This window comes from Rattus norvegicus, chromosome X, assembly GCF_036323735.1.
Source record: "Rattus norvegicus strain BN/NHsdMcwi chromosome X, GRCr8, whole genome shotgun sequence".
Taxonomy (NCBI): domain Eukaryota; kingdom Metazoa; phylum Chordata; class Mammalia; order Rodentia; family Muridae; genus Rattus; species Rattus norvegicus.
Genome location: NC_086039.1, coordinates 109,995,076 through 110,017,503, shown reverse-complemented (window position 1 = coordinate 110,017,503; position 22,428 = coordinate 109,995,076). Strand labels below are relative to the sequence as shown.

The following is a 22,428-nucleotide window of genomic DNA, read 5'->3' as shown; positions in this document are numbered from 1 at the left end:
ATATCATTTTACACATTTTTCTCATCTATTGCTGTATACCAATGTTAAATTGTTAACTCCAAACAAGAAAAGTGCCATTATCTAAAGCTTTGTATTTTTTTACTCGTTAAGTGCATCATTTTTGTTGATGAAAAAAAACTTGGAGCTTTCACAGTGACAGTTTAGGCAGTTAAAAAAAAATAAGGCAAGAATCGAATCACGGAGATGGTTCAGTAGATAAAGGTACCTGTTGCCAAAGTGCTGACAATCTGAATTTGATACCCGTATCCCGCATGGTGGAAAGAGATAAAGACCCACAAGCTGTACTTTGAACTCCATGTGTGTTCTGTGGTATACATGGGCTCCTTCCTCCACAGCATCAATAACACACAATATTTTCGTTTTAGCTTAAAATGTGAAGTATTCAAAAATTTAAAGACCACCTATTTTTAAAATCAACATTAGTAAGATATTACCAAGATATTACTCACAACGACTTCTATACTATGTGAAAGACATAAATCCTAAGTCACTTTTAATATTCATAATACTTTGCACAAAGATGTTTTTAAAATAACCTGTAATCCAGTACACTACCCTCACTAGTTAGACAGGCTTAAAGAAATTACTGAAATTTAATATACTGAAAATGTTGTCTTCAATGCAATGCTACTCTGTCTCGTTTTTAGACTTTGATCAACAATCTGCTCACAATTAAGTTCAAAAATCCTCACCTTGGTTCCATTGCATCCAGGGATACCTTGAGGTCCTGGAGCCCCATCGTGGCCTGGCATCCCCTTTGAAAAGGCATATAACACACTTATAATATTTCTTAGATTACTACTTAGGGGGTTTTAAAATAATGAAAACCATACTTACAGGAAGGCCTGGTGTCCCTGGAAATCCAGGAAGTCCAGGAGGACCCTATAAAAATAAATAAATCCCTTGATCCAGTGACAAAGCTATTACAAAATGTGCCTTGCTGTTACCAGTCACTGTTGGTTTAGTAACTAGAAACACTCTGTTTTCACAGAGTTGTTTGTAAAATTCCTTTTACAGAAAACTAGAGACTCCTGTTTGCAAGCACATTTTCTTCATTACAGTTAGTAGCAGCAAGCAAAGTAATAGATGAAATGTCTGTCTTTACAGATAAAATTCTTTCAGGTTTGTAAATAATGAATTTACTAGGAGATGAGAGGGCAACAAATGGATCTCCCTCTGAGGATATTAATGTAACTAACCCTCAAGCATCTTTCAATTAAATCTTCCTGTCTGGATCAGTAAAATACAACTTGACAACTATTTCTGTTGGTGAGGATATAGGGAAACTGGTACTTTTCTCTGTGGTGAGAACATGGACTCAAATGTTATGACAGGGAATTTGGAACTATCTACCAAAAACTGGAAACACAACATATCCTTTAATATAGCAATTCACTTCTATGTATCCATCCCAAAAGATACTACAAATTAGGAAACAGTCTCGGTGATCAATGACTTCTATTAAAGTGACAATGGACAAGAAATAAACTTGAAAAGATTCCTACCAGATCAAGGGTAGTAGAAAATGGCTTTCAAATAACTAATGTATACAGTGGTGCAGACCTTTAATATCAACAATCCCAGTGGGTGTAAAGTCTAGCCAGGTCTCCAAAGTAAGACCTTATCTCAAAAACATAATAGCTGCAATTGATTGAAACCTTACATTATATGTATTTGTAATTTTAAAAAACTTGTAAAGGTAAACCTTAAGCTGCCATTGAGACCCCAAGATAGTGGGGATGCCAGGAACAAGGGACATCTGTTAAGGAAAGCTCTGGGCATGGAAAAAAAGCAAGACTACTTAATAATCTATGTGTGCTGTAGGTGGCAAAACTAAAGGTGTGTGGGATTGCGCAAGTGTTTTGGACTCCACTTTATTACATTACAACCCCTAGACACTAGCCTTAGAGCTGCAGGATTTGATCTTTCTCCTGTTGATTTTGTTTTATGTTGAAGTGATTATTTCTTGATATGTCCCACTTCTATTTTGGAGTAGGGATATTTACTTTGTGTCAATATTATGTTGAATTATATACTTTGCTTTATTTTATAATATCTCATAGTTAAGAGGCTTAGTATTAAGGGAAGTTTAAAAGTTGGACTGGATGCATTTTAAATCATATAATTGTCATGAGCCTGTGAGGACAAAGCTTGGATAGTTATGGCTTAAAAGTGATGTGCTGAGGTGTCAGGCTGACAAGGAACCATAGTTCTAATGGTTAATTTTAGTTGTCAACTTGACAGCATCTAGAATTACCAGGGAATCAACCTCTGGACATTCCTGTGGGGATTAACTTGGTTACATTAATTGACGTAGGAAGATCCATTTTCATTATGGTCAGGATCTTTCACTGGGAAGGGGATTCTGAACTAGAGAAAATGAGCAATGCACAAGTATGTCGACCCTGGCTTTCCACTGTGGAAGTGATAGGATAAGTTGCCCTGCTCCCTTGAATTCCCCACAAGGATAGACATTACCCTTGAGTTGTGACTACGAAAAAATGTACTAACACGAACGGGTAAGAGTCCACAGGGCTACACCCTTTGACACAGAACTACAGATGAATAATGACTCTTGAGCGGAAGTCTTTCTCAAGATGATACCCAGGAATGAGCCGCCATATTGGATTATCCAATAACAAGTGGTCATCCTTGAAATCATATACATATAAGCAATTGTAAATAGACTTAGAATGTTGTATCTGTACATGATGTATATATAAACATACATGTATATATGTGTCTGTGTGCAATGATAATTAGTTTAGCTTTTTCTTGTTGTCTCATACCATTTCACTTGGTTTTATCTGTTGACAATAAGGAAGCATTTACCATACACTGAATATTGCTTACTCTGATTCCTTTTGGTCCTGGTGGCCCTGGAATTCCATCATCACCCTAAAAAACACAATATATTTAGTTCCTTTTTCTTTCAAATCAGTCATCCAATAACTAATTTTTCATTAGCTAGCCTATATTTTTTGTAAAATTTTCTGAAATTTAGTATTAACTTCATACAGCCCAAAACAATTTATGATTAAGACTCAAGACATGGATACTTTATATGAACAATATCAAGAAAGATCCATATTTTACTGGGGAGACTGTTGACACGAAGAGGAAATGTTGCATGCATAATGTTATAGAAGAGGCACACAAGAAAATGAAGGTAAGATAGAAGTACAGCTATTTCCCAAATCATTTGTGCATAAGAAAAGAAAAAATAAGCTCAAAATCTAGACAGTTTCTACAGCACACCAAAACTGCAGATGTACATGCTGTTCATGAATTTCAGCTTTTATCTTTCCATTTCAGAAAGCACATTTTACTGGAAGAACGTAAAGTCAAAAACTCTCCCTTCCAGCTTCTGTTCTCTGTTCCTTGCAAATTCTACCTACCCATTTTCAGTCACGTACATCTGCATTGCTGAAAAGTTTAAATTTTATCTCACCGAATTTTTGGTTATGTATTTTCTCTAAAGTTTTGAATAAAGGAGAGCTAATACAGTTTGATTTAAGGTAGTACATATACAGGTTCTGGCCACAAGGACATAGATATTGTTAATGCAAAGTCTATAAGTCCCTATAAAATTGTCTCCTTTTAAAAAGTTTAATGATGAACTCTTTCCAAAGCAGATGTGTTTATGAGACGATTCAATGAATTCTGATTCCCAGTTAAAATAACTAGAAGATCTCTTGTTCAATAAATATGTTATGACTTCCCACTTAAGGCAGAGTATGTCAAAGGTATGAGCATTGCACCAGTTAGACCAAGGAGCATGGTTAAAAAAGAACTTCAGGAAACAAAATTACAAAGCTAGAAGTTATGGAGGACGTGATTAAAATCATGGGAAATGAAACTACAAATAAAAGGTGACTATTGTATAATGAATATGTCATTGTAAATGAGTGGAGAAAAAGATTAAGGCATATCTTAAAACAAAAACCATACACCAGGATGCATTTCACAAGAATATTCACACAGGTAAAAAATAAATTGACATACTGAAAGAAAATTTTGAGAATTAATATATAACCTCAAACTGCATAAGGTTTGTTCTAGTGAAATGCATAAATTTTCTTGCACATGCCTAGGAAAATAAAAGGCAAACAGTAAAATCATATAACTCCTACTGTGTGCACAGAATTAATCTTTCTAACAAATAGCTCGGCAAAATATGGAAGCACCAAATCACCAGAAAAGGGGCTAATGATATGAAAATACAAGCCACAGAAGACTTTGATCTGTGAGCAGCATATTCATAATCATAAAAGAATGAATGAAAATTGAAAGAATATTGAAAGGTCAGTCTTCTACCATAATGACAAATAGAAAATGTTCTTAGTAATGGAGATGAAGCTGTATGGAAATATATCTTCTTCTTTGTTGCCAAATCAAAGGTAAACCATATAAGTTTGGGAAATTGTGATCTGGAAATATGTGTAAAAAAAACCCACATGTGCTCACATGGGCACATATTCCCATAATTTATCTTACCAAGTCATGCTTATTGAAGCAAAAAGAATTAATCAAAGTTTTGCATCTTAGCAAGTATGGTTTATAGCAGCAAACCATTAAAAACTACATAATCATGTGTAGGGAACTAATTTCTACATTAAGCTTATATATGCAATGAGATTAAATGAATAGAATAACATACCTTGAGAATACTGATATAAGAAAAACACAAAATAAGCATAACATATGAAAGTATGGGTGTGTATTTAGGGACACAGGTGGAAAAGAGTTTTTCATTGTATTCTTAATATTGATTTATCATGAATAAATGAATATATTATCTATTGAAAAGAAACCACATTTTATTTAACAAAGAACTCCTTTGCAACATTACAAATGTGCATTTATATAAATACACACACACAATCCCATCTCAGTATCACGCTCTAAACAACAGGGGTTATTGGCCAGTTTATTTTACAAACCTAAATGTTCATAAAAAGTAATATACCAATGAAGAATAATCATATATATATATACATATATATTACTTTAAAATACAAACACCCAATCACACAAAAGTACACGTTAAGTTGTAGAGTCAAAAATGTTTAGAAAGCAGTTCACCCTCCCACTCTATAAATAATGAAAAGGAATTGCAGCGAAGGTTAGACTACTCTCTAAACTTAATGTGCAAATGAGCACATTTTTATAAACTATTATACTGTTATTATAGACTCTCAGTTAATGCTAAATTATTTTAAGATAATTGTAATGTAACTTCTTTTAATAAAACACAAATATTTACTCTTTATATGCATGATATGCAAGAAACTCTGGCTCTGTTCCCAGATAAACTCACATTTGAGAAACAGCTTTTTTTCCTATGGTTCAAATTACATTCTATTTCAAAGCACTTATTTCCATAACATAGCTGAAAATTAATCAATTTGTGTTCCCACTCCATTTTCAGAAGATTGTTGCTTAAGTTCCAGGGTGTTGAGAAGTGAAAGAATGTAGTTGCGTTGCTGTATTAATGCTCAGTTTGTGACTGTGTGCTACTTATTTGCCATTCCTGGGTGGCAAGCATCACACTGCCACTCTTCCACTTGCTGTGTTACAGCACCTGGGAAATTCAGTTGAATGGCCCATCTTCCAGAATTCTATGTAGTCAGTCATTTAGAGTTTTACTATTTCCTTACTGTTCATGTTCTATTCAGTGCATTTTAGCACAGGACCCATTTACTGTTGAATCTTAAAAAAACTTCCTACTCACAGTTGTGTCCTCATTCTCACAACACCTACCTTCTGGTATAGCTAGGTGTATATTAAAACACCTCCAAGCATTTAATTTTTCTCCTTTCTTAGGAAGACTACCTGGTGATATCCTTTGATTCTCTTAATCCCCTAATGATATGGTACACAATCATAATATGAAATAATGAAGCTAGAGGGAAAATGTTATTAGGTCACTTTTTTGCTTTTCAGGCAAGTGAATAGAGCTGGACCTTTCGTATACCATTTTACCAGTCTATCTAACACAGAAAAGGGCACTGAGCCAAAAGAGCCATTAAAACCTGAAAGAAACTCTTCTTGGTCTCAAAATTCACTATTATCTCTTCCCCTTCCCTATCTCATCATACACATAAAGATGCTACTCTTATTCATGGAGAATATATATATATATATATACATATATACATATATATATATATGTGTGTGTGTGTGTGTGTGTGTGTGTGTGTGTGTGTGTGTGTGTGTGTGTATGCCAGACCTGATATAATGATAATTGAACTTTAACACTTCCTAGTAGGTAGAGGAAAAATGGTTCTGGAAACATTTATCTGAGATTCAAGCTATTGACCCTCCTGCATCCAACCTGTGCACGTGACTTAGGGAGATGCCATAGTACATAGAGTTAGGAGGCTGATTCAAGTGAGACACCACAGCAGCCTCTGTGAGACCATTATCCATGATATGGTGGAACCGTGTAGTGACACAGCTCTTTTGCAGTCACCTATACCTCCGTACGCAATCCCTTATTCATGATAAGTTAGGAAGTCCAAGAAATTCATTGTTCATCATAATTTGAACTTTGGTTAAATCATAAAATGGTCTGCCATTGGTGCTCATATGGGGGGAGAAGATGTTTATTTGCATCTCCCCAGTAAAAGTTTAAGGTTAAAAAAGAATTCCAAAAAAATCATATATAACAAACAACTTCCTGAAAAATACCTAAATATGACAATAATGTTCAAATTTAACAACAGTAACACTAAGGTAAAGAGACACTTTTTCTGAATAAGTATAGCTACCATTATTCATCAAAAAAACTCTCATTATGGCAAATGAAGAACATCATAACAACAGCAACAACAACGAAACCATACACAACTGGACAAAAACCAGAGATCAGTGTATGTGGGGGATCCCAGCTTTGTATCACATTTCTGCATCTATGACTGCAGAAGAGGTCTGCTCCATACACTCAGGACTGGAACAACAACAGTATCAATGCACAGTTAATGTAGAAATGGGACAATTTTATGAGGTTCTACTCCTAGACAAAGGACTATAGATAAGGAGAACCTCTCCCAGTCATGAGCCCCTTGATCTTGATTAGAGCTCGCTCTATCTATCTATCTATCTATCTATCTATCTATCTATCTATCTATCTATACTTTATATCAACTTTAGAGTCTGGGAGTAAGAGAGGGGTTCAAGGGAGGGCAGCTTGTAGGAGCTTGAGGTGGAAAAGACAGAAGAGAAGGGATGCATTGATCTATTTCAATGAAAAGATATTTAAAAAATAAATTCTGAGATAAATTAATAGAGTTAATAAATTAATAAATTAATAAGACTTCCTTCCACTCTGTTGTTTGATTTAAGCAGTATTTTCTCATTACAATTTAGTTAGCTTTTAGTTGATTTGATACCTTCTCTCAAATTTAGGGTGGTTTAATCCTCTGCTATTGTTGATTGGCTACTGAAACAAATACCTTTTGTCCCCGAGGTCCTGGAGGCCCTTCTGGACCTGGAAATCCTGGTAAACCTGGATGGCCTTCTAAGCCTGGAAAGCCCCGTTCTCCCTGTAATTAAACGAGAATGTAAAGGAAGGTCGTTTGTGAACTTTTAAGCACAGACATAGTTGTGTTTCAGAAAGATCAAACAACTGTCAGATGAAAGTAATGTAAAATAGTGATATTCTTTGTCCACAGAATCTACTAACAAGAACAAGTCTGTAAAATGTGAGAAGAAGAATACAAATCATCCCAGGTATATATTATATGTAGTAAATACAACTATTCTGCTACTTGCAGAGTTAGATAGTCTAAATAAAGTTAGAATATAATAACTACTGCTTTAACCTCGCTCAATTATAAAGAAAGCAAGTAGGAAAAATAGGAATTTGACAATTTTATGAGCTTTATTATCTCAAATTATTGAATGGTCTGTTATTAGCAGAACTAGGATTAAAACTCTGACTACAAGTTCCACACGGAAGAAAAAGTAAAAAGAAAAACCAATGTAGTTCCAGTATATCTCCCAAAATACAAAATAGTGACATGTTGAGATTTCAGCTGACATTCAGAGTATATGTTAAACGTGCAGAGTATGCTATGTGTATTTTCTTTCTTTTTTTAATTAGATATATTTCTTTTTTTTTTTTTTTTTTTTTTTTTTTTATTAACTTGAGTATTTCTTATATACATTTCAAGTGTTATTCCCTTTCCCGGTTTCCGGGCAAACATCCCCCTCCCCCCTCCCCTTCCTTATGGGTGTTCCCCTCCCAACCCTCCCACCATTGCCGCCCTCCCCCCATAGACTAGTTCACTGGGGGTTCAGTCTTAGCAGGACCCAGGGCTTCCCCTTCCACTGGTGCTCTTACTAGGATATTCATTGCTACCTATGGGGTCAGAGTCCAGGGTCAGTCCATGTATAGTCTTTAGGTAGTGGCTTAGTCCCTGGAAGCTCTGGTTGCTTGGCATTGTTGTACTTTTGGGGTCTCGAGCCCCTTCAAGCTCTTCCAGTTCTTTCTCTGATTCCTTCAATAGGGGACCTATTCTCAGTTCAGTGGTTTGCTGCTGGCATTCGCCTCTGTATTTGCTGTATTCTGGCTGTGTCTCTCAGGAGCGATCTACATCCGGCTCCTGTCAGTCTGCACTTCTTTGCTTCATCCATCTAGTCCAATTGGGTGGCTGTATATGTATGGGCCAAATGTGGGACAGGCTCTGAATGGGTGTTCCTTCAGTCTCTGTTTTAATCTTTGCCTCTCCCTTCCCTGCCAAGGGTATTCTTTTTCCTCATTTAAAGAAGGAGTGAAGCATTCACATTTTGATCATCCGTCTTGAGTTTCGTTTGTTCTAGGGATCTAGGGTAATTCAAGCATTTGGGCTAATAGCCACTTATCAATGAGTGCATACCATGTATGTCTTTCTGTGATTGGGTTAGTTCACTCAGGATGATATTTTCCAGTTCCAACCATTTGCCTACGAATTTCATAAACTCGTTGTTTTTGATAGCTGAGTAGTATTCCATTGTGAAGATGTACCACATTTTCTGTATCCATTCCTCTGTTGAAGGGCATCTGGGTTCTTTCCATTTTCTGGCTATTATAAATAAGGCTGCGATGAACATAGTGGAGCACGTGTCTCTTTTATATGTTGAGGCATCTTTTGGGTATATGCCCAAGAGAGGTATAGCTGGATCCTCAGGCAGTTCAATGTCCAATTTTCTGAGGAACCTCCAGACTGATTTCCAGAATGGTTTTACCAGTCTGCAATCCCACCAACAATGGAGGAGTGTTCCTCTTTCTCCACAACCTCGCCAGCATCTGCTGTCACCTGAGTTTTTGATCTTAGCCAATCGCACTGGTGTGAGGTGAAATCTCAGGGTTGTTTTGATTTGCATTTCCCTTATGACTAAAGATGTTGAACATTTCTTTAGGTGTTTCTCAGCCATTCGGCATTCCTCAGCTGTGAATTCTTTGTTTAGCTCTGAACCCCATTTTTTAATAGGGTTATTTGTTTCCCTGCGGTCTAACTTCTTGAGTTCTTTGTATATTTTGGATATAAGGCCTCTATCTGTTGTAGGGTTGGTAAAGATCTTTTCCCAATCTGTTGGTTGCCGTTTTGTCCTAACCACAGTGTCCTTTGCCTTACAGAAGCTTTGCAGTTTTATGAGATCCCATTTGTCAATTCTTGATCTTAGAGCATAAGCCATTGGTGTTTTGTTCAGGAAATTTTTTCCAGTGCCCATGTGTTCCAGATGCTTCCCTAGTTTTTCTTCTATTAGTTTGAGTGTGTCTGGTTTGATGTGGAGGTCCTTGATCCACTTCGACTTAAGCTTTGTACAGGGTGATAAGCATGGATCGATCTGCATTCTTCTACATGTTGCCCTCCAGTTGAACCAGCACCATTTGCTGAAAATGCTATCTTTTTTCCATTGGATGGTTTTGGCTCCTTTGTCAAAAATCAAGTGACCATAGGTGTGTGGGTTCATTTCTGGGTCTTCAATTCTATTCCATTGGTCTATCTGTCTGTCTCTGTACCAATACCATGCAGTTTTTATCACTATTGCTCTGTAATACTGCTTGAGTTCAGGGATAGTGATTCCCCCTGAAGTCCTTTTATTGTTGAGGATAGCTTTAGCTATCCTGGGTTTTTTGTTATTCCAGATGAATTTGCAAATTGTTCTGTCTAACTCTTTGAAGAATTGGATTGGTATTTTGATGGGGATTGCATTGAATCTGTAGATTGCTTTTGGTAAAATGGCCATTTTTACTATATTAATCCTGCCAATCCATGAGCATGGGAGATCTTTCCATCTTCTGAGGTCTTCTTCAATTTCTTTCTTCAGTGTCTTGAAGTTCTTATTGTACAGATCTTTTACTTGCTTGGTTAAAGTCACACCGAGGTACTTTATATTATTTGGGTCTATTATGAAGGGTGTCGTTTCCCTAATTTCTTTCTCGGCTTGTTTCTCTTTTGTATAGAGGAAGGCAACTGATTTATTTGAGTTAATTTTATACCCAGCCACTTTGCTGAAGTTGTTTATCAGCTTTAGTAGTTCTCTGGTAGAACTTTTGGGATCACTTAAATATACTATCATATCATCTGCAAATAGTGATATTTTGACCTCTTCTTTTCCGATCTGTATCCCTTTGATCTCCTTTTGTTGTCTGATTGCTCTGGCTAGAACTTCAAGAACTATATTGAATAAGTAGGGAGAGAGTGGGCAGCCTTGTCTAGTCCCTGATTTTAGTGGGATTGCTTCAAGTTTCTCTCCATTTAGTTTAATGTTAGCAACTGGTTTGCTGTATATGGCTTTTACTATGTTTAGGTATGGGCCTTGAATTCCTATTCTTTCCAGGACTTTTATCATGAAGGGGTGTTGAATTTTGTCAAATGCTTTCTCAGCATCTAATGAAATGATCATGTGGTTCTGTTCTTTCAGTTTGTTTATATAATGGATCACGTTGATGGTTTTCCGTATATTAAACCATCCCTGCATGCCTGGGATGAAGCCTACTTGATCATGGTGGATGATTGTTTTGATGTGCTCTTGAATTCGGTTTGCCAGAATTTTATTGAGTATTTTTGCGTCGATATTCATAAGGGAAATTGGTCTGAAGTTCTCTTTCTTTGTTGTGTCTTTGTGTGGTTTAGGTATAAGAGTAATTGTAGATTCGTAGAAGGAATTCGGTAGGGCTCCATCTGTTTCAATTTTGTGGAATAGTTTGGATAATATTGGTATGAGGTCTTCTATGAAGGTTTGATAGAATTCTGCACTAAACCCATCTGGACCTGGGCTCTTTTTGGTTGGGAGACCTTTAATGACTGCTTCTATTTCCTTAGGAGTTATGGGGTTGTTTAACTGGTTTATCTGTTCCTGATTTAACTTTGATACCTGGTATCTGTCTAGGAAATAGTCCATTTCCTGAAGATTTTCAAATTTTGTTGAATATAGGTTTTTATAGTAAGATCTGATGATTTTTTGAATTTCCTCTGAATCTGTAGTTATGTCTCCCTTTTCATTTCTGATTTTGTTAATTTGGACGCACTCTCTGTGTCCTCTCGTTAGTCTGGCTAAGGGTTTATCTATCTTGTTGATTTTCTCAAAGAACCAACTTTTGGTCCTGTTGATTCTTTCTATGGTCCTTTTTGTTTCTACTTGGTTGATTTCAGCTCTGAGTTTGATTATTTCCTGCCTTCTACTCCTCCTGGGTGTATTTGCTTCTTTTTGTTCTAGAGCTTTTAGGTGTGCTGTCAAGCTGCTGACATATGCTCTTTCCTGTTTCTTTCTGCAGGCACTCAGCGCTATGAGTTTTCCTCTTAGCACAGCTTTCATTGTGTCCCATAAGTTTGAGTATGTTGTATCTTCATTTTCATTAAATTCTAAAAAGTTTTTAATTTCTTTCTTTATTTGTTCCTTGACCAGGTTATCATTGAGTAGAGCATTGTTCAATTTCCACGTATATGTGGGCATTCTTCCCTTATTGTTATTGAAGACCAGTTTTAGGCCGTGGTGGTCCGATAGCACGCATGGGATTATTTCTATCTTTCTGTACCTGTTGAGGCCCGTTTTTTGACCAATTATATGGTCAATTTTGGAGAAAGTACCATGAGGAGCTGAGAAGAAGGTATATCCTTTTGCTTTAGGATAGAATGTTCTATAAATATCCGTTAAGTCCATTTGGCTCATGACTTCTCTTAGTCTGTCGACATCACTGTTTAATTTCTGTTTCCATGATCTGTCCATTGATGAGAGTGGGGTGTTGAAATCTCCCACTATTATTGTGTGAGGTGCAATGTGTGTTTTGAGCTTTAGTAAGGTTTCTTTTACGTATGTAGGTGCCCTTGTATTTGGGGCATAGATATTTAGGATTGAGAGTTCATCTTGGTGGATTTTTCCTTTGATGAATATGAAGTGTCCTTCCTTATCTTTTTTGATGACTTTTAGTTGGAAATTGATTTTATTTGATATTAGAATGGCTACTCCAGCTTGCTTCTTCTGACCATTTGCTTGGAAAATTGTTTTCCACCCTTTCACTCTGAGGTAGTGTCTGTCTTTGTCTCTGAGGTGTGTTTCCTGTAGGCAGCAGAATGCAGGGTCCTCGTTGCGTATCCAGTTTGTTAATCTATGTCTTTTTATTGGGGAGTTGAGGCCATTGATATTGAGAGATATTAGGGAATAGTGATTATTGTTTCCCTTTATATTCATATTTGGATGTGAGGTTATGTTTGTGTGCTTTCATTCTCTTTGTTTTGTTGCCAAGACGATTAGTTTCTTGCTTCTTCTAGGGTATAGCTTGCCTCCTTATGTTGGGCTTTACCATTTATTATCCTTTGTAGTGCTGGATTTGTAGAAAGATATTGTGTAAATTTGGTTTTGTCATGGAATATCTTGGTTTCTCCATCAATGTTAATTGAGAGTTTTGCTGGATACAGTAACCTGGGCTGGCATTTGTGTTCTCTTAGGGTCTGTATGACATCAGTCCAGGATCTTCTGGCCTTCATAGTTTCTGGCGAGAAGTCTGGTGTGATTCTGATAGGTCTCCCTTTATATGTTACTTGACCTTTTTCTCTTACTGCCTTTAATATTCTTTCTTTATTTTGTGCGTTTGGTGTTTTGACAATTATGTGACGGGAGGTGTTTCTTTTCTGGTCCAATCTATTTGGAGTTCTGTAGGCTTCTTGTATGCCTATGGGTATCTCTTTTTTTAGGTTAGGGAAGTTTTCTTCTATGATTTTGTTGAAGATATTTACTGGTCCTTTGAGCTGGGAGTCTTCACTCTCTTCTATACCTATTATCCTTAGGTTTGATCTTCTCATTGAGTCCTGGATTTCCTGTATGTTTTGGACCAGTAGCTTTTTCCGCTTTACATTATCTTTGACAGTTGAGTCAATGATTTCTATGGAATCTTCTGCTCCTGAGATTCTCTCTTCCATCTCTTGTATTCTGTTGGTGAAGCTTGTATCTACAGCTCCTTGTCTCTTCTTTTGGTTTTCTATATCCAGGGTTGTTTCCATGTGTTCTTTCTTGATTGCTTCTATTTCCATTTTTAATTCCTTCATCTGTTTGTTTGTGTTTTCCTGGAATTCTTTCAGGGATTTTTGCCATTCCTCTCTGTAGGCCTCTACTTGTTTATTAATGATTTCCTGTGTTTCCCTAAGTGTGTTCATGTCTTTCTTGAAGTCCTCCAGCATCATGATCAAATATGATTTTGAAACTAGATCTTGCTTTTCTGGTGTGTTTGGATATTCCATGTTTGTTTTGGCGGGAGAATTGGGCTCCGATGATGGCATGCAGTCTTGGTTTCTGTTGCTTGGGTTCCTGCGCTTGCCTCTCGCCATCAGATTATCTCTAGTGTTACTTTGTTCTGCTATTTCTGACAGTGGCTAGACTGACCTATAAGCCTGTGTGTCAGGAGTGCTGTAGACCTGTTTTCCTCTCTTTCAGTCAGTTATGGGGACAGTGTGTTCTGCTTTCCGGCGTGTAGTTTTTCCTCTCTACAGGTCTTCAGCTGTTCTTGTGGGCCTGTGTCTTGAGTTCACCAGGCAGCTTTCTTGCAGCAGAAAATTTGGTCTTACCTGTGGTCCCGAGGCTCAGGTTCGCCCGTGGGGTGCTGCCCAGGGGCTCTCTGCAGCGGCAGCAACCAGGAAGACCTGTGCCACCCCTTCCGGGAGCTTCAGTGCACCAGGGTTCCAGATGGTCTTTGGCTTTTTCCTCTGGCGTCCGAGATGTGTGTGCAGGGAGCAGTCTCTTCTGGTTTCCCAGGCTTGTCTGCCTCTCTGAAGGTTTAGCTCTCCCTCCCACGGGATTTGGGTGCAGAGAACTGTTTATCCGGTCTGTTTCTTTCAGGTTCCGGCGGTGTCTCAGGCGCAGAAGTCCTGCCGCTCCTGGGCCCTCCCCCACGGGAGCCCAGAGGCCTTATACAGTTTCCTCTTGGGCCAGGGATGTGGGCAGGGGTGAGCAGTGTTGGTGGTCTCTTCCGCTCTGCAGCCTCAGGAGTGCCCACCTGACCAGGCGGTTGGGTCTCTCTCTCACCGGGTCTGGGAGCAGAGAGCTGCTGCGGGCCGGGATCCGCGGGTGTGGGACTTCCGGTAAACACAGACCTTGCCTCCTAGAGAAATTCTGCTTCCGTGTCCCAAGCTCACCAGGCAGCTTTCTTGCAGCAGAAAATTTGGTCTTACCTGTGGTCCCGAGGCTCAGGTTCGCTCGTGGGGTGCTGCCCAGGGGCTCTCTGCAGCGGCAGCAACCAGGGAGACCTGTGCCGCCCCTTCCGGGAGTTTCAGTGCACCAGGGTTCCAGATGGTCTTTGGCTTTTTCCTCTGGCGTCCGAGATGTGTGTGCAGGGAGCAGTCTCTTCTGGTTTCCCAGGCTTGTCTGCCTCTCTGAAGGTTTAGCTCTCCCTCCCACGGGATTTGGGTGCAGAGAACTGTTTATCCAGTCTGTTTCTTTCCATATTTCTTTATTTATATTTCAAATGTTATTTCCTGTCCATAAGGCATCCGTCCCCTCCCCCTCCCACATACGGGTATTCCCCCAATCTACCCCCCTTACTACCCCCCCCCACATTCCCTTGCACTGGGGATCCAACTTGGCAGGACCCAGGGCTTCCCCTTCCACTGGTGCTCTTACTAGGCTATTCTCTGCTACATATGAGGATGGAGCCTTGGGTCTGTCCATGTATAGTCTTTGGGTAGTGGCTTAGTCCCTGGTAGCTCTGGTTGGTGGGCATTGTTGTTCATATGGGGTTACAAGCCCCTTCAGCTCTTTCAATCCATCCTCTAATTTCCACAAAGGGAATCCTGCTCTCAGTTCAGTGGTTTGCTGCTAGCATTGAACTCTGTATTGGACATGCCCTGGATGTGTCTCTCAGGAGAGATCAATATTCAGTCCCTTTCAGCATGCATTTTCTAGCTTCATCCATCTTATCTAATTTTGGTGGCTGTATATGTATGGGCCACATGTGGGGCAGGCTCTGAATGGGTGTTCCTTCAGCCTCTGTTCTAAACTTTGCCACCCTATCCCTTCCTATGGATATTTTCCTCCTTTAAGAAGGAGTGGGAGCATCTGAAATTTGGCCATCCTTCCTCATGAGCTTCCAGTGGTCTGTGGATTCCATCTTGGGTAATTCGAGCATTTGGGCTAATATTCACTGATCAATGAGTGCATACCATGTGTGTTTTTCTGTGGGTTGCCTCACTCAGGATGGTATTTTCTAGTTCATTCCATTTGCCTATGAATTTCATGAAGTCATTGTTTTGGACAGCTGAGTAGTATTCCATTGTGTAGATGTAACATTTTTTTTAATCCATTCCTCTGTTGAAGAGAATCTAGATTCTTTCCAGCTTCTGGCTATTATAAATAAGGCTGCTTATGAACATAGTGGAGCATGTGTCTTTGTTGTATGTTGGAGCATCTTTTGGGTATATGCCCAGGAGAGGTAGAGCTGGGTACTCAGGTAGTGCAATGTCCAATTTTCTGAAGAACCTATAGACTGATTTTCAGAATGGTTGTACCAGTTTGCAATCCACCAAAAATGGAGGAGTGTTCCTATTTCTCCACATCCTCACCAGCATCTGCAGTCACCTGACTTTTTTTTCATCTTTATTAACTTGAGTATTTCATATTTACATTTCAATTGTTATTCCCCTTCCCGGTTTCCGGGCCAACATCCCCATAACCCATCCCCCTTCCCTTCTCTATGGGTGTTCCCCTCCCCATCCTCCCCCCATTACTGCCCTTCCCCCAACAATCATGTTCAATGGGGGTTCAGTCTTGGCAGGACCAAGGGCTTCCCCTTCCACTGGTGCTCTTACTAGTCTATTCATTGCTACCTATGAGGTTAGAGTCCAGGGTCAGTCCATGTATAGTCTTTAGGTAGTGGCTTAGTCCCTGGAAGCTCTGGTTGGTTGGCATTGTTGTACATATGGGGTCTCGAGCCCCTTCAAGCTCTTCGAGTTCTTTCTCTGATTCCTTCAACGGGGGTCCTATTCTCAGTTCAGTGGTTTGCTGCTGGCATTCGCCTCTGTATTTGCTGTATTCTGGTTGTGTCTCTCAGGAGAGATCTACATCCGGTTCCTGTCGGCCTACACTTCTTTGCTTCATCCATCTTATCTAGTTTGGTGGCTGTATATGTATGGGCCATATGTGGGGCAGGCTCTGAATGGGTGTTCTTTTGGCCTCTGTTCTAAACTTTGCCTACCTATTCCCTGCCAAGTGTATTCTTGTTCCCCTTTTAAAGAAGGAGTGAAGCATTCGCATTTTGGTCATCCTTCTTGAGTTTCATGTGTTCTATGCATTTAGGGTAATTTGAGCATTTGGACTAATATCCACTTATCAAAGAGGGCATACAATGTGTGTTTTTCTGTGATTGGTTACCTCACTCAGGATGATATTTTCCAGTTCCATCCATTTGCCTATGAATTTCATAAAATCATTGTTTTTGATAGCTGAGTAATATTCCATTGTGTAGATGTTCCATATTTTCTGTATCCATTCCTCTGTTGAAGGGCATCTGGGTTCTTTCCAGCTTCTGGCTATTATAAATAATGCTGCTATGAACATAGTGGAACATGTGTCTTTGTTATATCTTGGGGCATCTTTTGGGTATATGCCCAAAGAGGTATAGCTGGGTCCTCAGGTAGTTTAATGTCCAATTTTCTGAGGAACCTCCAGACTGATTTCCAGAATGGTTGTACCAGTCTGCAATCCCACCAACAATGGAGGAGTGTTCCTCTTTCTCCACATCCTCGCCAGCATTTGCTGTCAACTGAGCTTTTGATCTTAGCCATTCTGACTGGTGTGAGGTGGAATCTCAGGGTTGTTTTGATTTGCATTTCCCTGATGACTAAGGGTGTTGAACATTTCTTTAGGTGCTTTTTGGCTACTCAATATTTGTCAGCTGAGAATGTTTTGTTTAGCTCTGTACCCCATTTTTAATGGGGATATTTGACTCTCTGCACTCTAACTTCTTGAGTTCTTTGTATATTTTGGATATAAGGCCTCTATCTGTTGTAGGATTGGTAAAGTTCTTTTCCCAATCTTTTGGTTGCCGTTTTGTCCTAACCACAATGTCCTTTGCCTTACAGAAGCTTTGCAGTTTTATGAGGTCCCATTGGTCAATTCTTAATCTTAGAGCTTAAGCCATTGGTGTTTTGTTCAGGAAATTGTCCCCAGTGCCCATGTGTTTGAGACTCTTCTCCACTTTTTTCTATTAGTTTGAGTGTATATGGTTTGATGTGGAGGTCCTTGATCCACTTGGACTTAAGTTTGTACAGGGTGATAAGAATGGATCGATTAGCATTCTTCTACATGCTGACCTCAAGTTGAACCAGCACCATTTGTTGAAAATGCTATCTTTCTTCCATTGGATGGTTTTGGCTCCTTTGTCAAAAGTCAAGTGATCATAGGTGTGTGGGTTCATTTCTGGGTCTTCAGTTCTGTTCCACTGATCTATCTGCCTGTCTCTATAACAATACCATACAATATTTATAACTATTGCTCTGTAATACTGCTTGAGGTCAAGGATGTTGATTCCCCTAGAAGTTTTTTTTTTATTGTTGAGGATAGTTTTCACTATCCTGGGTTTTTTGTTATTCCAAATGAATTTGCAAATTGCTCTTATTATCTCTATAAAGAATTGAGTAGGAATTTTAATGGGGATTGCATTGAATCTGTAGATTGCTTTTGGCAATATGGCCATTTTTACTATATTAATCCTGCCAATCCATGAGCATGGGAGATCTTTCCATCTTCTGAGATCTTCTTCAATTTCTTTCTTCAGAGACTTGAAGTTCTTGTCATACAGTTCTTTCACTTGCTTGGTTAAAGTCACACCAAGGTATTTTATATTATTTGAGACTATTGTTAAAGGTGTCATTTCCCTAATTTCTTTCTCAGCCTGTTTATCTTTTGAGTAGAGGAAGGCTACTGATTTATTTGAGTTAATTTTATAACCAGCCACTTGGCTGAAGTTGTTTATCAGGCTTAGTAGTCCTCTGGTGGAACTTTTGGGATCACTTAAATATACTATCATATCATCTGCAAATAGTCATATTTTGACTTCTTCCCTTCCAATCTGTATCCCTTTGACCTCCTTTTGTTGTCTGATTGCTTTGGCTAGAACTTCAAGAACTATATTGAATAAGTAGGGAGAGAAAGGTCAGCTTTGTCTAGTCCCTGATTTTACTGGGATTGCTTCAAGTTTCTCTCCATCTATTTTGATGTTAGCTACTGGTTTGCTGTATATTGCTTTTACTATGTTTAGATATGGTCCTTAAATTCCTGACATTTCCAGGACTATTATCATGAAGGGGTGTTGAATTTTGTCAAATGCTTTCTCAACATCTAATGGAATGATCATGTGGTTCTTATCTTTGAGTTTGTTTATATAGTGGATTATGTTGATGAATTTCTGTATATTAAGCCATGCCTGCATCTCTGAGATGAAGCCTACTTGATCATGTTAGATGATCGTTTTGATGTGGTTTTGGATTTGGTTTGCAAGCATTTTATTCAGTATGTTTGTGTCAATATTCATAAGGGAAATTGGTCTGAAGTTCTCTTTCTTTGTTGGGTCTTTGTGTGGTTTAGGTATAAGAGCATTTGTGGCTGCATAGAAGGAATTTGGTAGTGCTTCCTCTATTTCTATTTTGTGGAATTGCTTTGGACTGTACTGATATAAGGTCTTCTATGAAGGTCTGATAGAATTCTGCACTAAACCCATCTGGTTCTGGGATCTTTTTGGTTGGGAGACTTTTAATAATTGCTTTGATTTCTTTAGGAGTTAAGGGGTTGTTTAGATGTTTTATTTGTTCCTGATTTAACTTTGGTACCTGGTATCTGTCTAGAAAATTGTCCATTTCCTCCAGATTTTCCAGTTTTGTTGAATATAGGCTTTTGTAGTAGGATCTGATGTTTTGTTTTGTTTTTCATTTTCTCAGATTCTGTTGTTATGTCTCCCTTTTTATTTCTGATTTTGTTCATTTGAATACACTCTCTGTGACCCTTGGTTGGTCTGGCTAAGGGTTTATCTGTCTTGTTGATTTTCTCAAAGAACCAGCTCCTGGTTTTGCTGATTCTTTGTATAGTTCTTATTGTTTGTCCTTGGTTGATTTCAGCCCTGGGTTTGATTATTTCCTGCCTTCTACTCCTCCTGGGTGTATTTGCTTCTTTTTGTTCTAGAGCTTTTAGGTGTGTTGTCAAGCTGCTGACATATGCTCTCTCTTGTTTCTTTTTCCGGTCATTCAGAGCTATGAGTTTTCCTCTTAGTACTGCTTTCATTGTGTCCCATGAGTTTGGGTATATTGTATCTTCATTTTCATTAAATTCTAAGAAGTCTTTAATTTCTTTCTTTATTTCTCCCTTGGCGAAGTTGTCATTGTGTAGAGTGTTATTCAACTACCATGTATATGTGGGCTATCTGTCGTTATTGTTGCTATTGAAGACCAGCCTTATTCCGTGGTGTTCTGATAGGATGTATGGGATTATTTCTATCTTCCTGTATCTGTTAAGGCCTGTTTTGTGACCGATTATATGGTCAATTTTGGAAAAGGTTCCATGAGGTGCTGAGAAGAACGTATATCCTTTTGTTTTAGGATGGAATGTTTTGTAAATATCTGTTAAGTCCATTTCGTTCATAACTTCTGTTAGTCTCTCTATGTCTCTCTTTAATTTCTGTTTCCATGGTCTGTCCATTGATGAGAGTGTGATGTTGAAATCTCCTACTATTAATGTGTGAGGTGCAGTATTTGCTTTGAGCTTTAGTAAGGTTTCTTTATGAATGTAGGTGTCCTTGCATTTGGAGCATAGATATTTAGAATTGAGAGTTCATCTTGGTGCATTTTTCCTTTGAGGAATATGATGTGTCCTTCCTTATCTTTTTTGATGACTTTTGGTTGAAAGTCTATTTTAATAGCAACTCCAGCTTGTTTCTTCTTGCCTTTTGCTTGGAAAGTTGTTTTCCAGCCATTTACTCTGAGGTTGTGTTTGTCTTTGTCTCTGCGGTGTGTTTCCTGAATGCTGCAAAATGCTGGGTCCTCTTTACATATCCAGTCTGTTAGTCTATATCTTTTTATTGGGGAATTGAGTCCATTGATGTTGAGAGATATTAAGGAATAGTGATTGTCACTTCCAGTTATTTTCGTTGTTAGAAGTGGAATTATATTTGTGTGTCTCTCTTTTAGTTTCATTGCAAGGAGATTATATTCTTGCTTTTTGTACAGTGTAGTTTCTCTCCTTGTGTTGGAGTTTCCATCTATTATCCTTTGTAGGGCTGGACTTGTAGAAAGATATTATGTAAACTTGGTTTAGACATGAAATATCCTGGTTTCTCCATCTATGTGAATTGAGAATTTTGCTGGATATAGTAACTTGGGCTAGCATTTGTGTTCTCTTAGGGTCTGTATGACATCTGTCCAGGATCTTCTGGCTTTCATAGTCTCTGGTGAGAAATCTGGTGCAATTCTTGTAGGTCTCCTTTTATATGTCGCTTGACCTTTTTCCTTTACTGCTTTTAATATTCTTTCTTTGTTTTGTGCATTTGGTGTTTTAACTATTATGTGATTTGAGAAACTTATCTTCTCATCCAATCTATTTTAAGTTCTGTAGGCTTCTTGTATGTTTATGGGCATCTCTTTCTTTAGGTTAGGGAAGTTTTCTTCTATGATTTTGTTGAAGATATTTACTGGCCCTTTGAGTTGGGAGTCTTCACTCTCTTCTATACCTGTTATCCTTAGGTTTGATCTTCTCATTATTTCCTGGATTTCCTGTATATTTTGCGCTTGGAGATTTTTGCATTTTGCATTTTCTTTTGCCATTGGGTCATTGTTTTCTATGGTGTCTTCTGCCCCTGAGATTCTCTCTTCTATCTCTTGTATTCTGTTGGTGATGCTTGTATCTATGACTCTTTGTCTTTTCCTTAGGTTTTCTTTCTCCAGGGTTGTCTCCCTTTGTCCTTTCTTTATTATTTCTATTTCAATTTTTAAATCCTAGATGGTTTTGTTCAATTCCTTTACCTGCTTGGTTGTGTTTTCCTGTAATTCTTTCAGGGATTTTTGTGTTTCCTCTTTAAGGGCTTCTACTTGTTTAGTTGTTTTGTCCTGCAATTCTTTAAGGGAGTTATTTATGTCCTTCTTGACGTCCTCCATCATTATCATAAAATGTGGTTTTAAATCTAAATCTTGCTTTTCCAGTGTGATTAGATATCCAGTATTTTCTTTGGTGGGAGAACTCAACTCTGATGATACCAGGTAGTCTTGGTTTCTGTTGCTTAGGTTCCTGTGCTTGCCTCTAGCCATTGGGTTGTCTCTGGTGTTTGCTTGTCTTGCTGTTTCTGAGAGTGACTTGACACTGCTGTAGGCCTCTGTGTCAGCACTCCTGTAGAACTGTTTTCCTGTTTTCTTTCAGGCTTTTCTGAACAGGTGCTCAGATTTCAGGTGTGTAGGCGCTCCTGGTGACTATCTTTTAGCTTTTGGCATGGGCCGGAATCAGAAGTCTCTTGCCCCTGATTGCTCCTAGGTCCTTGCACCCAGACGGCACAGTTGGCGCTATGCAATTCCCTCTGATGTCTGGAATGTGGGCAGAGGTTAGTCTCCTCTGATTTCTCAGGAGTGTCCACACTTCTGAGGGTCCAGCTCTCTCCCCCCATGGGATTTGGGTACAGGGAGCTGTTTGGTCGGTTCAGTTCAGTCCTGGCCACAGACCAGAACTGCAGGTACCAGTGGCTGACTGTTCCTATATGCCTGTGTCCAGAGGCACTGTGCAGTTTCGCCTGGGGCCAGGAATGTGGGCAGAGGTGTGCAGAAGTGGCATTCTGTCCTGGGGTCTCAGGATGTCTGCACTTCTGGGTGTTCAGTTCTCTTCCCCACCTGCTATGTGCATTTTCAAAGCAAAAGTACTCTCTGGGCTACAGAAATAAGTGGGAATAAACCAAAGACT

General features: G+C 38.8%; 1 protein-coding gene across 3 annotated transcripts in view; it reads right to left on the bottom strand.

Annotated features, from left to right (window-relative positions):
- Positions 1-22,428, bottom strand: part of Col4a5 (collagen type IV alpha 5 chain) — a 203,964-nt gene that overhangs the window by 93,711 nt on the left and 87,825 nt on the right. For all 3 annotated transcript variants that reach the window (XM_006257313.3, XM_063280126.1, NM_001426996.1), the window contains exons 3-6: positions 7,479-7,568; positions 2,875-2,919; positions 859-903; positions 714-776 (exon numbers count right to left, since the gene is read on the bottom strand). In XM_006257313.3, coding sequence (XP_006257375.1) covers positions 714-776; positions 859-903; positions 2,875-2,919; positions 7,479-7,568 — 243 coding nt within the window. The remainder of the gene's footprint in view (positions 1-713; positions 777-858; positions 904-2,874; positions 2,920-7,478; positions 7,569-22,428) is intronic.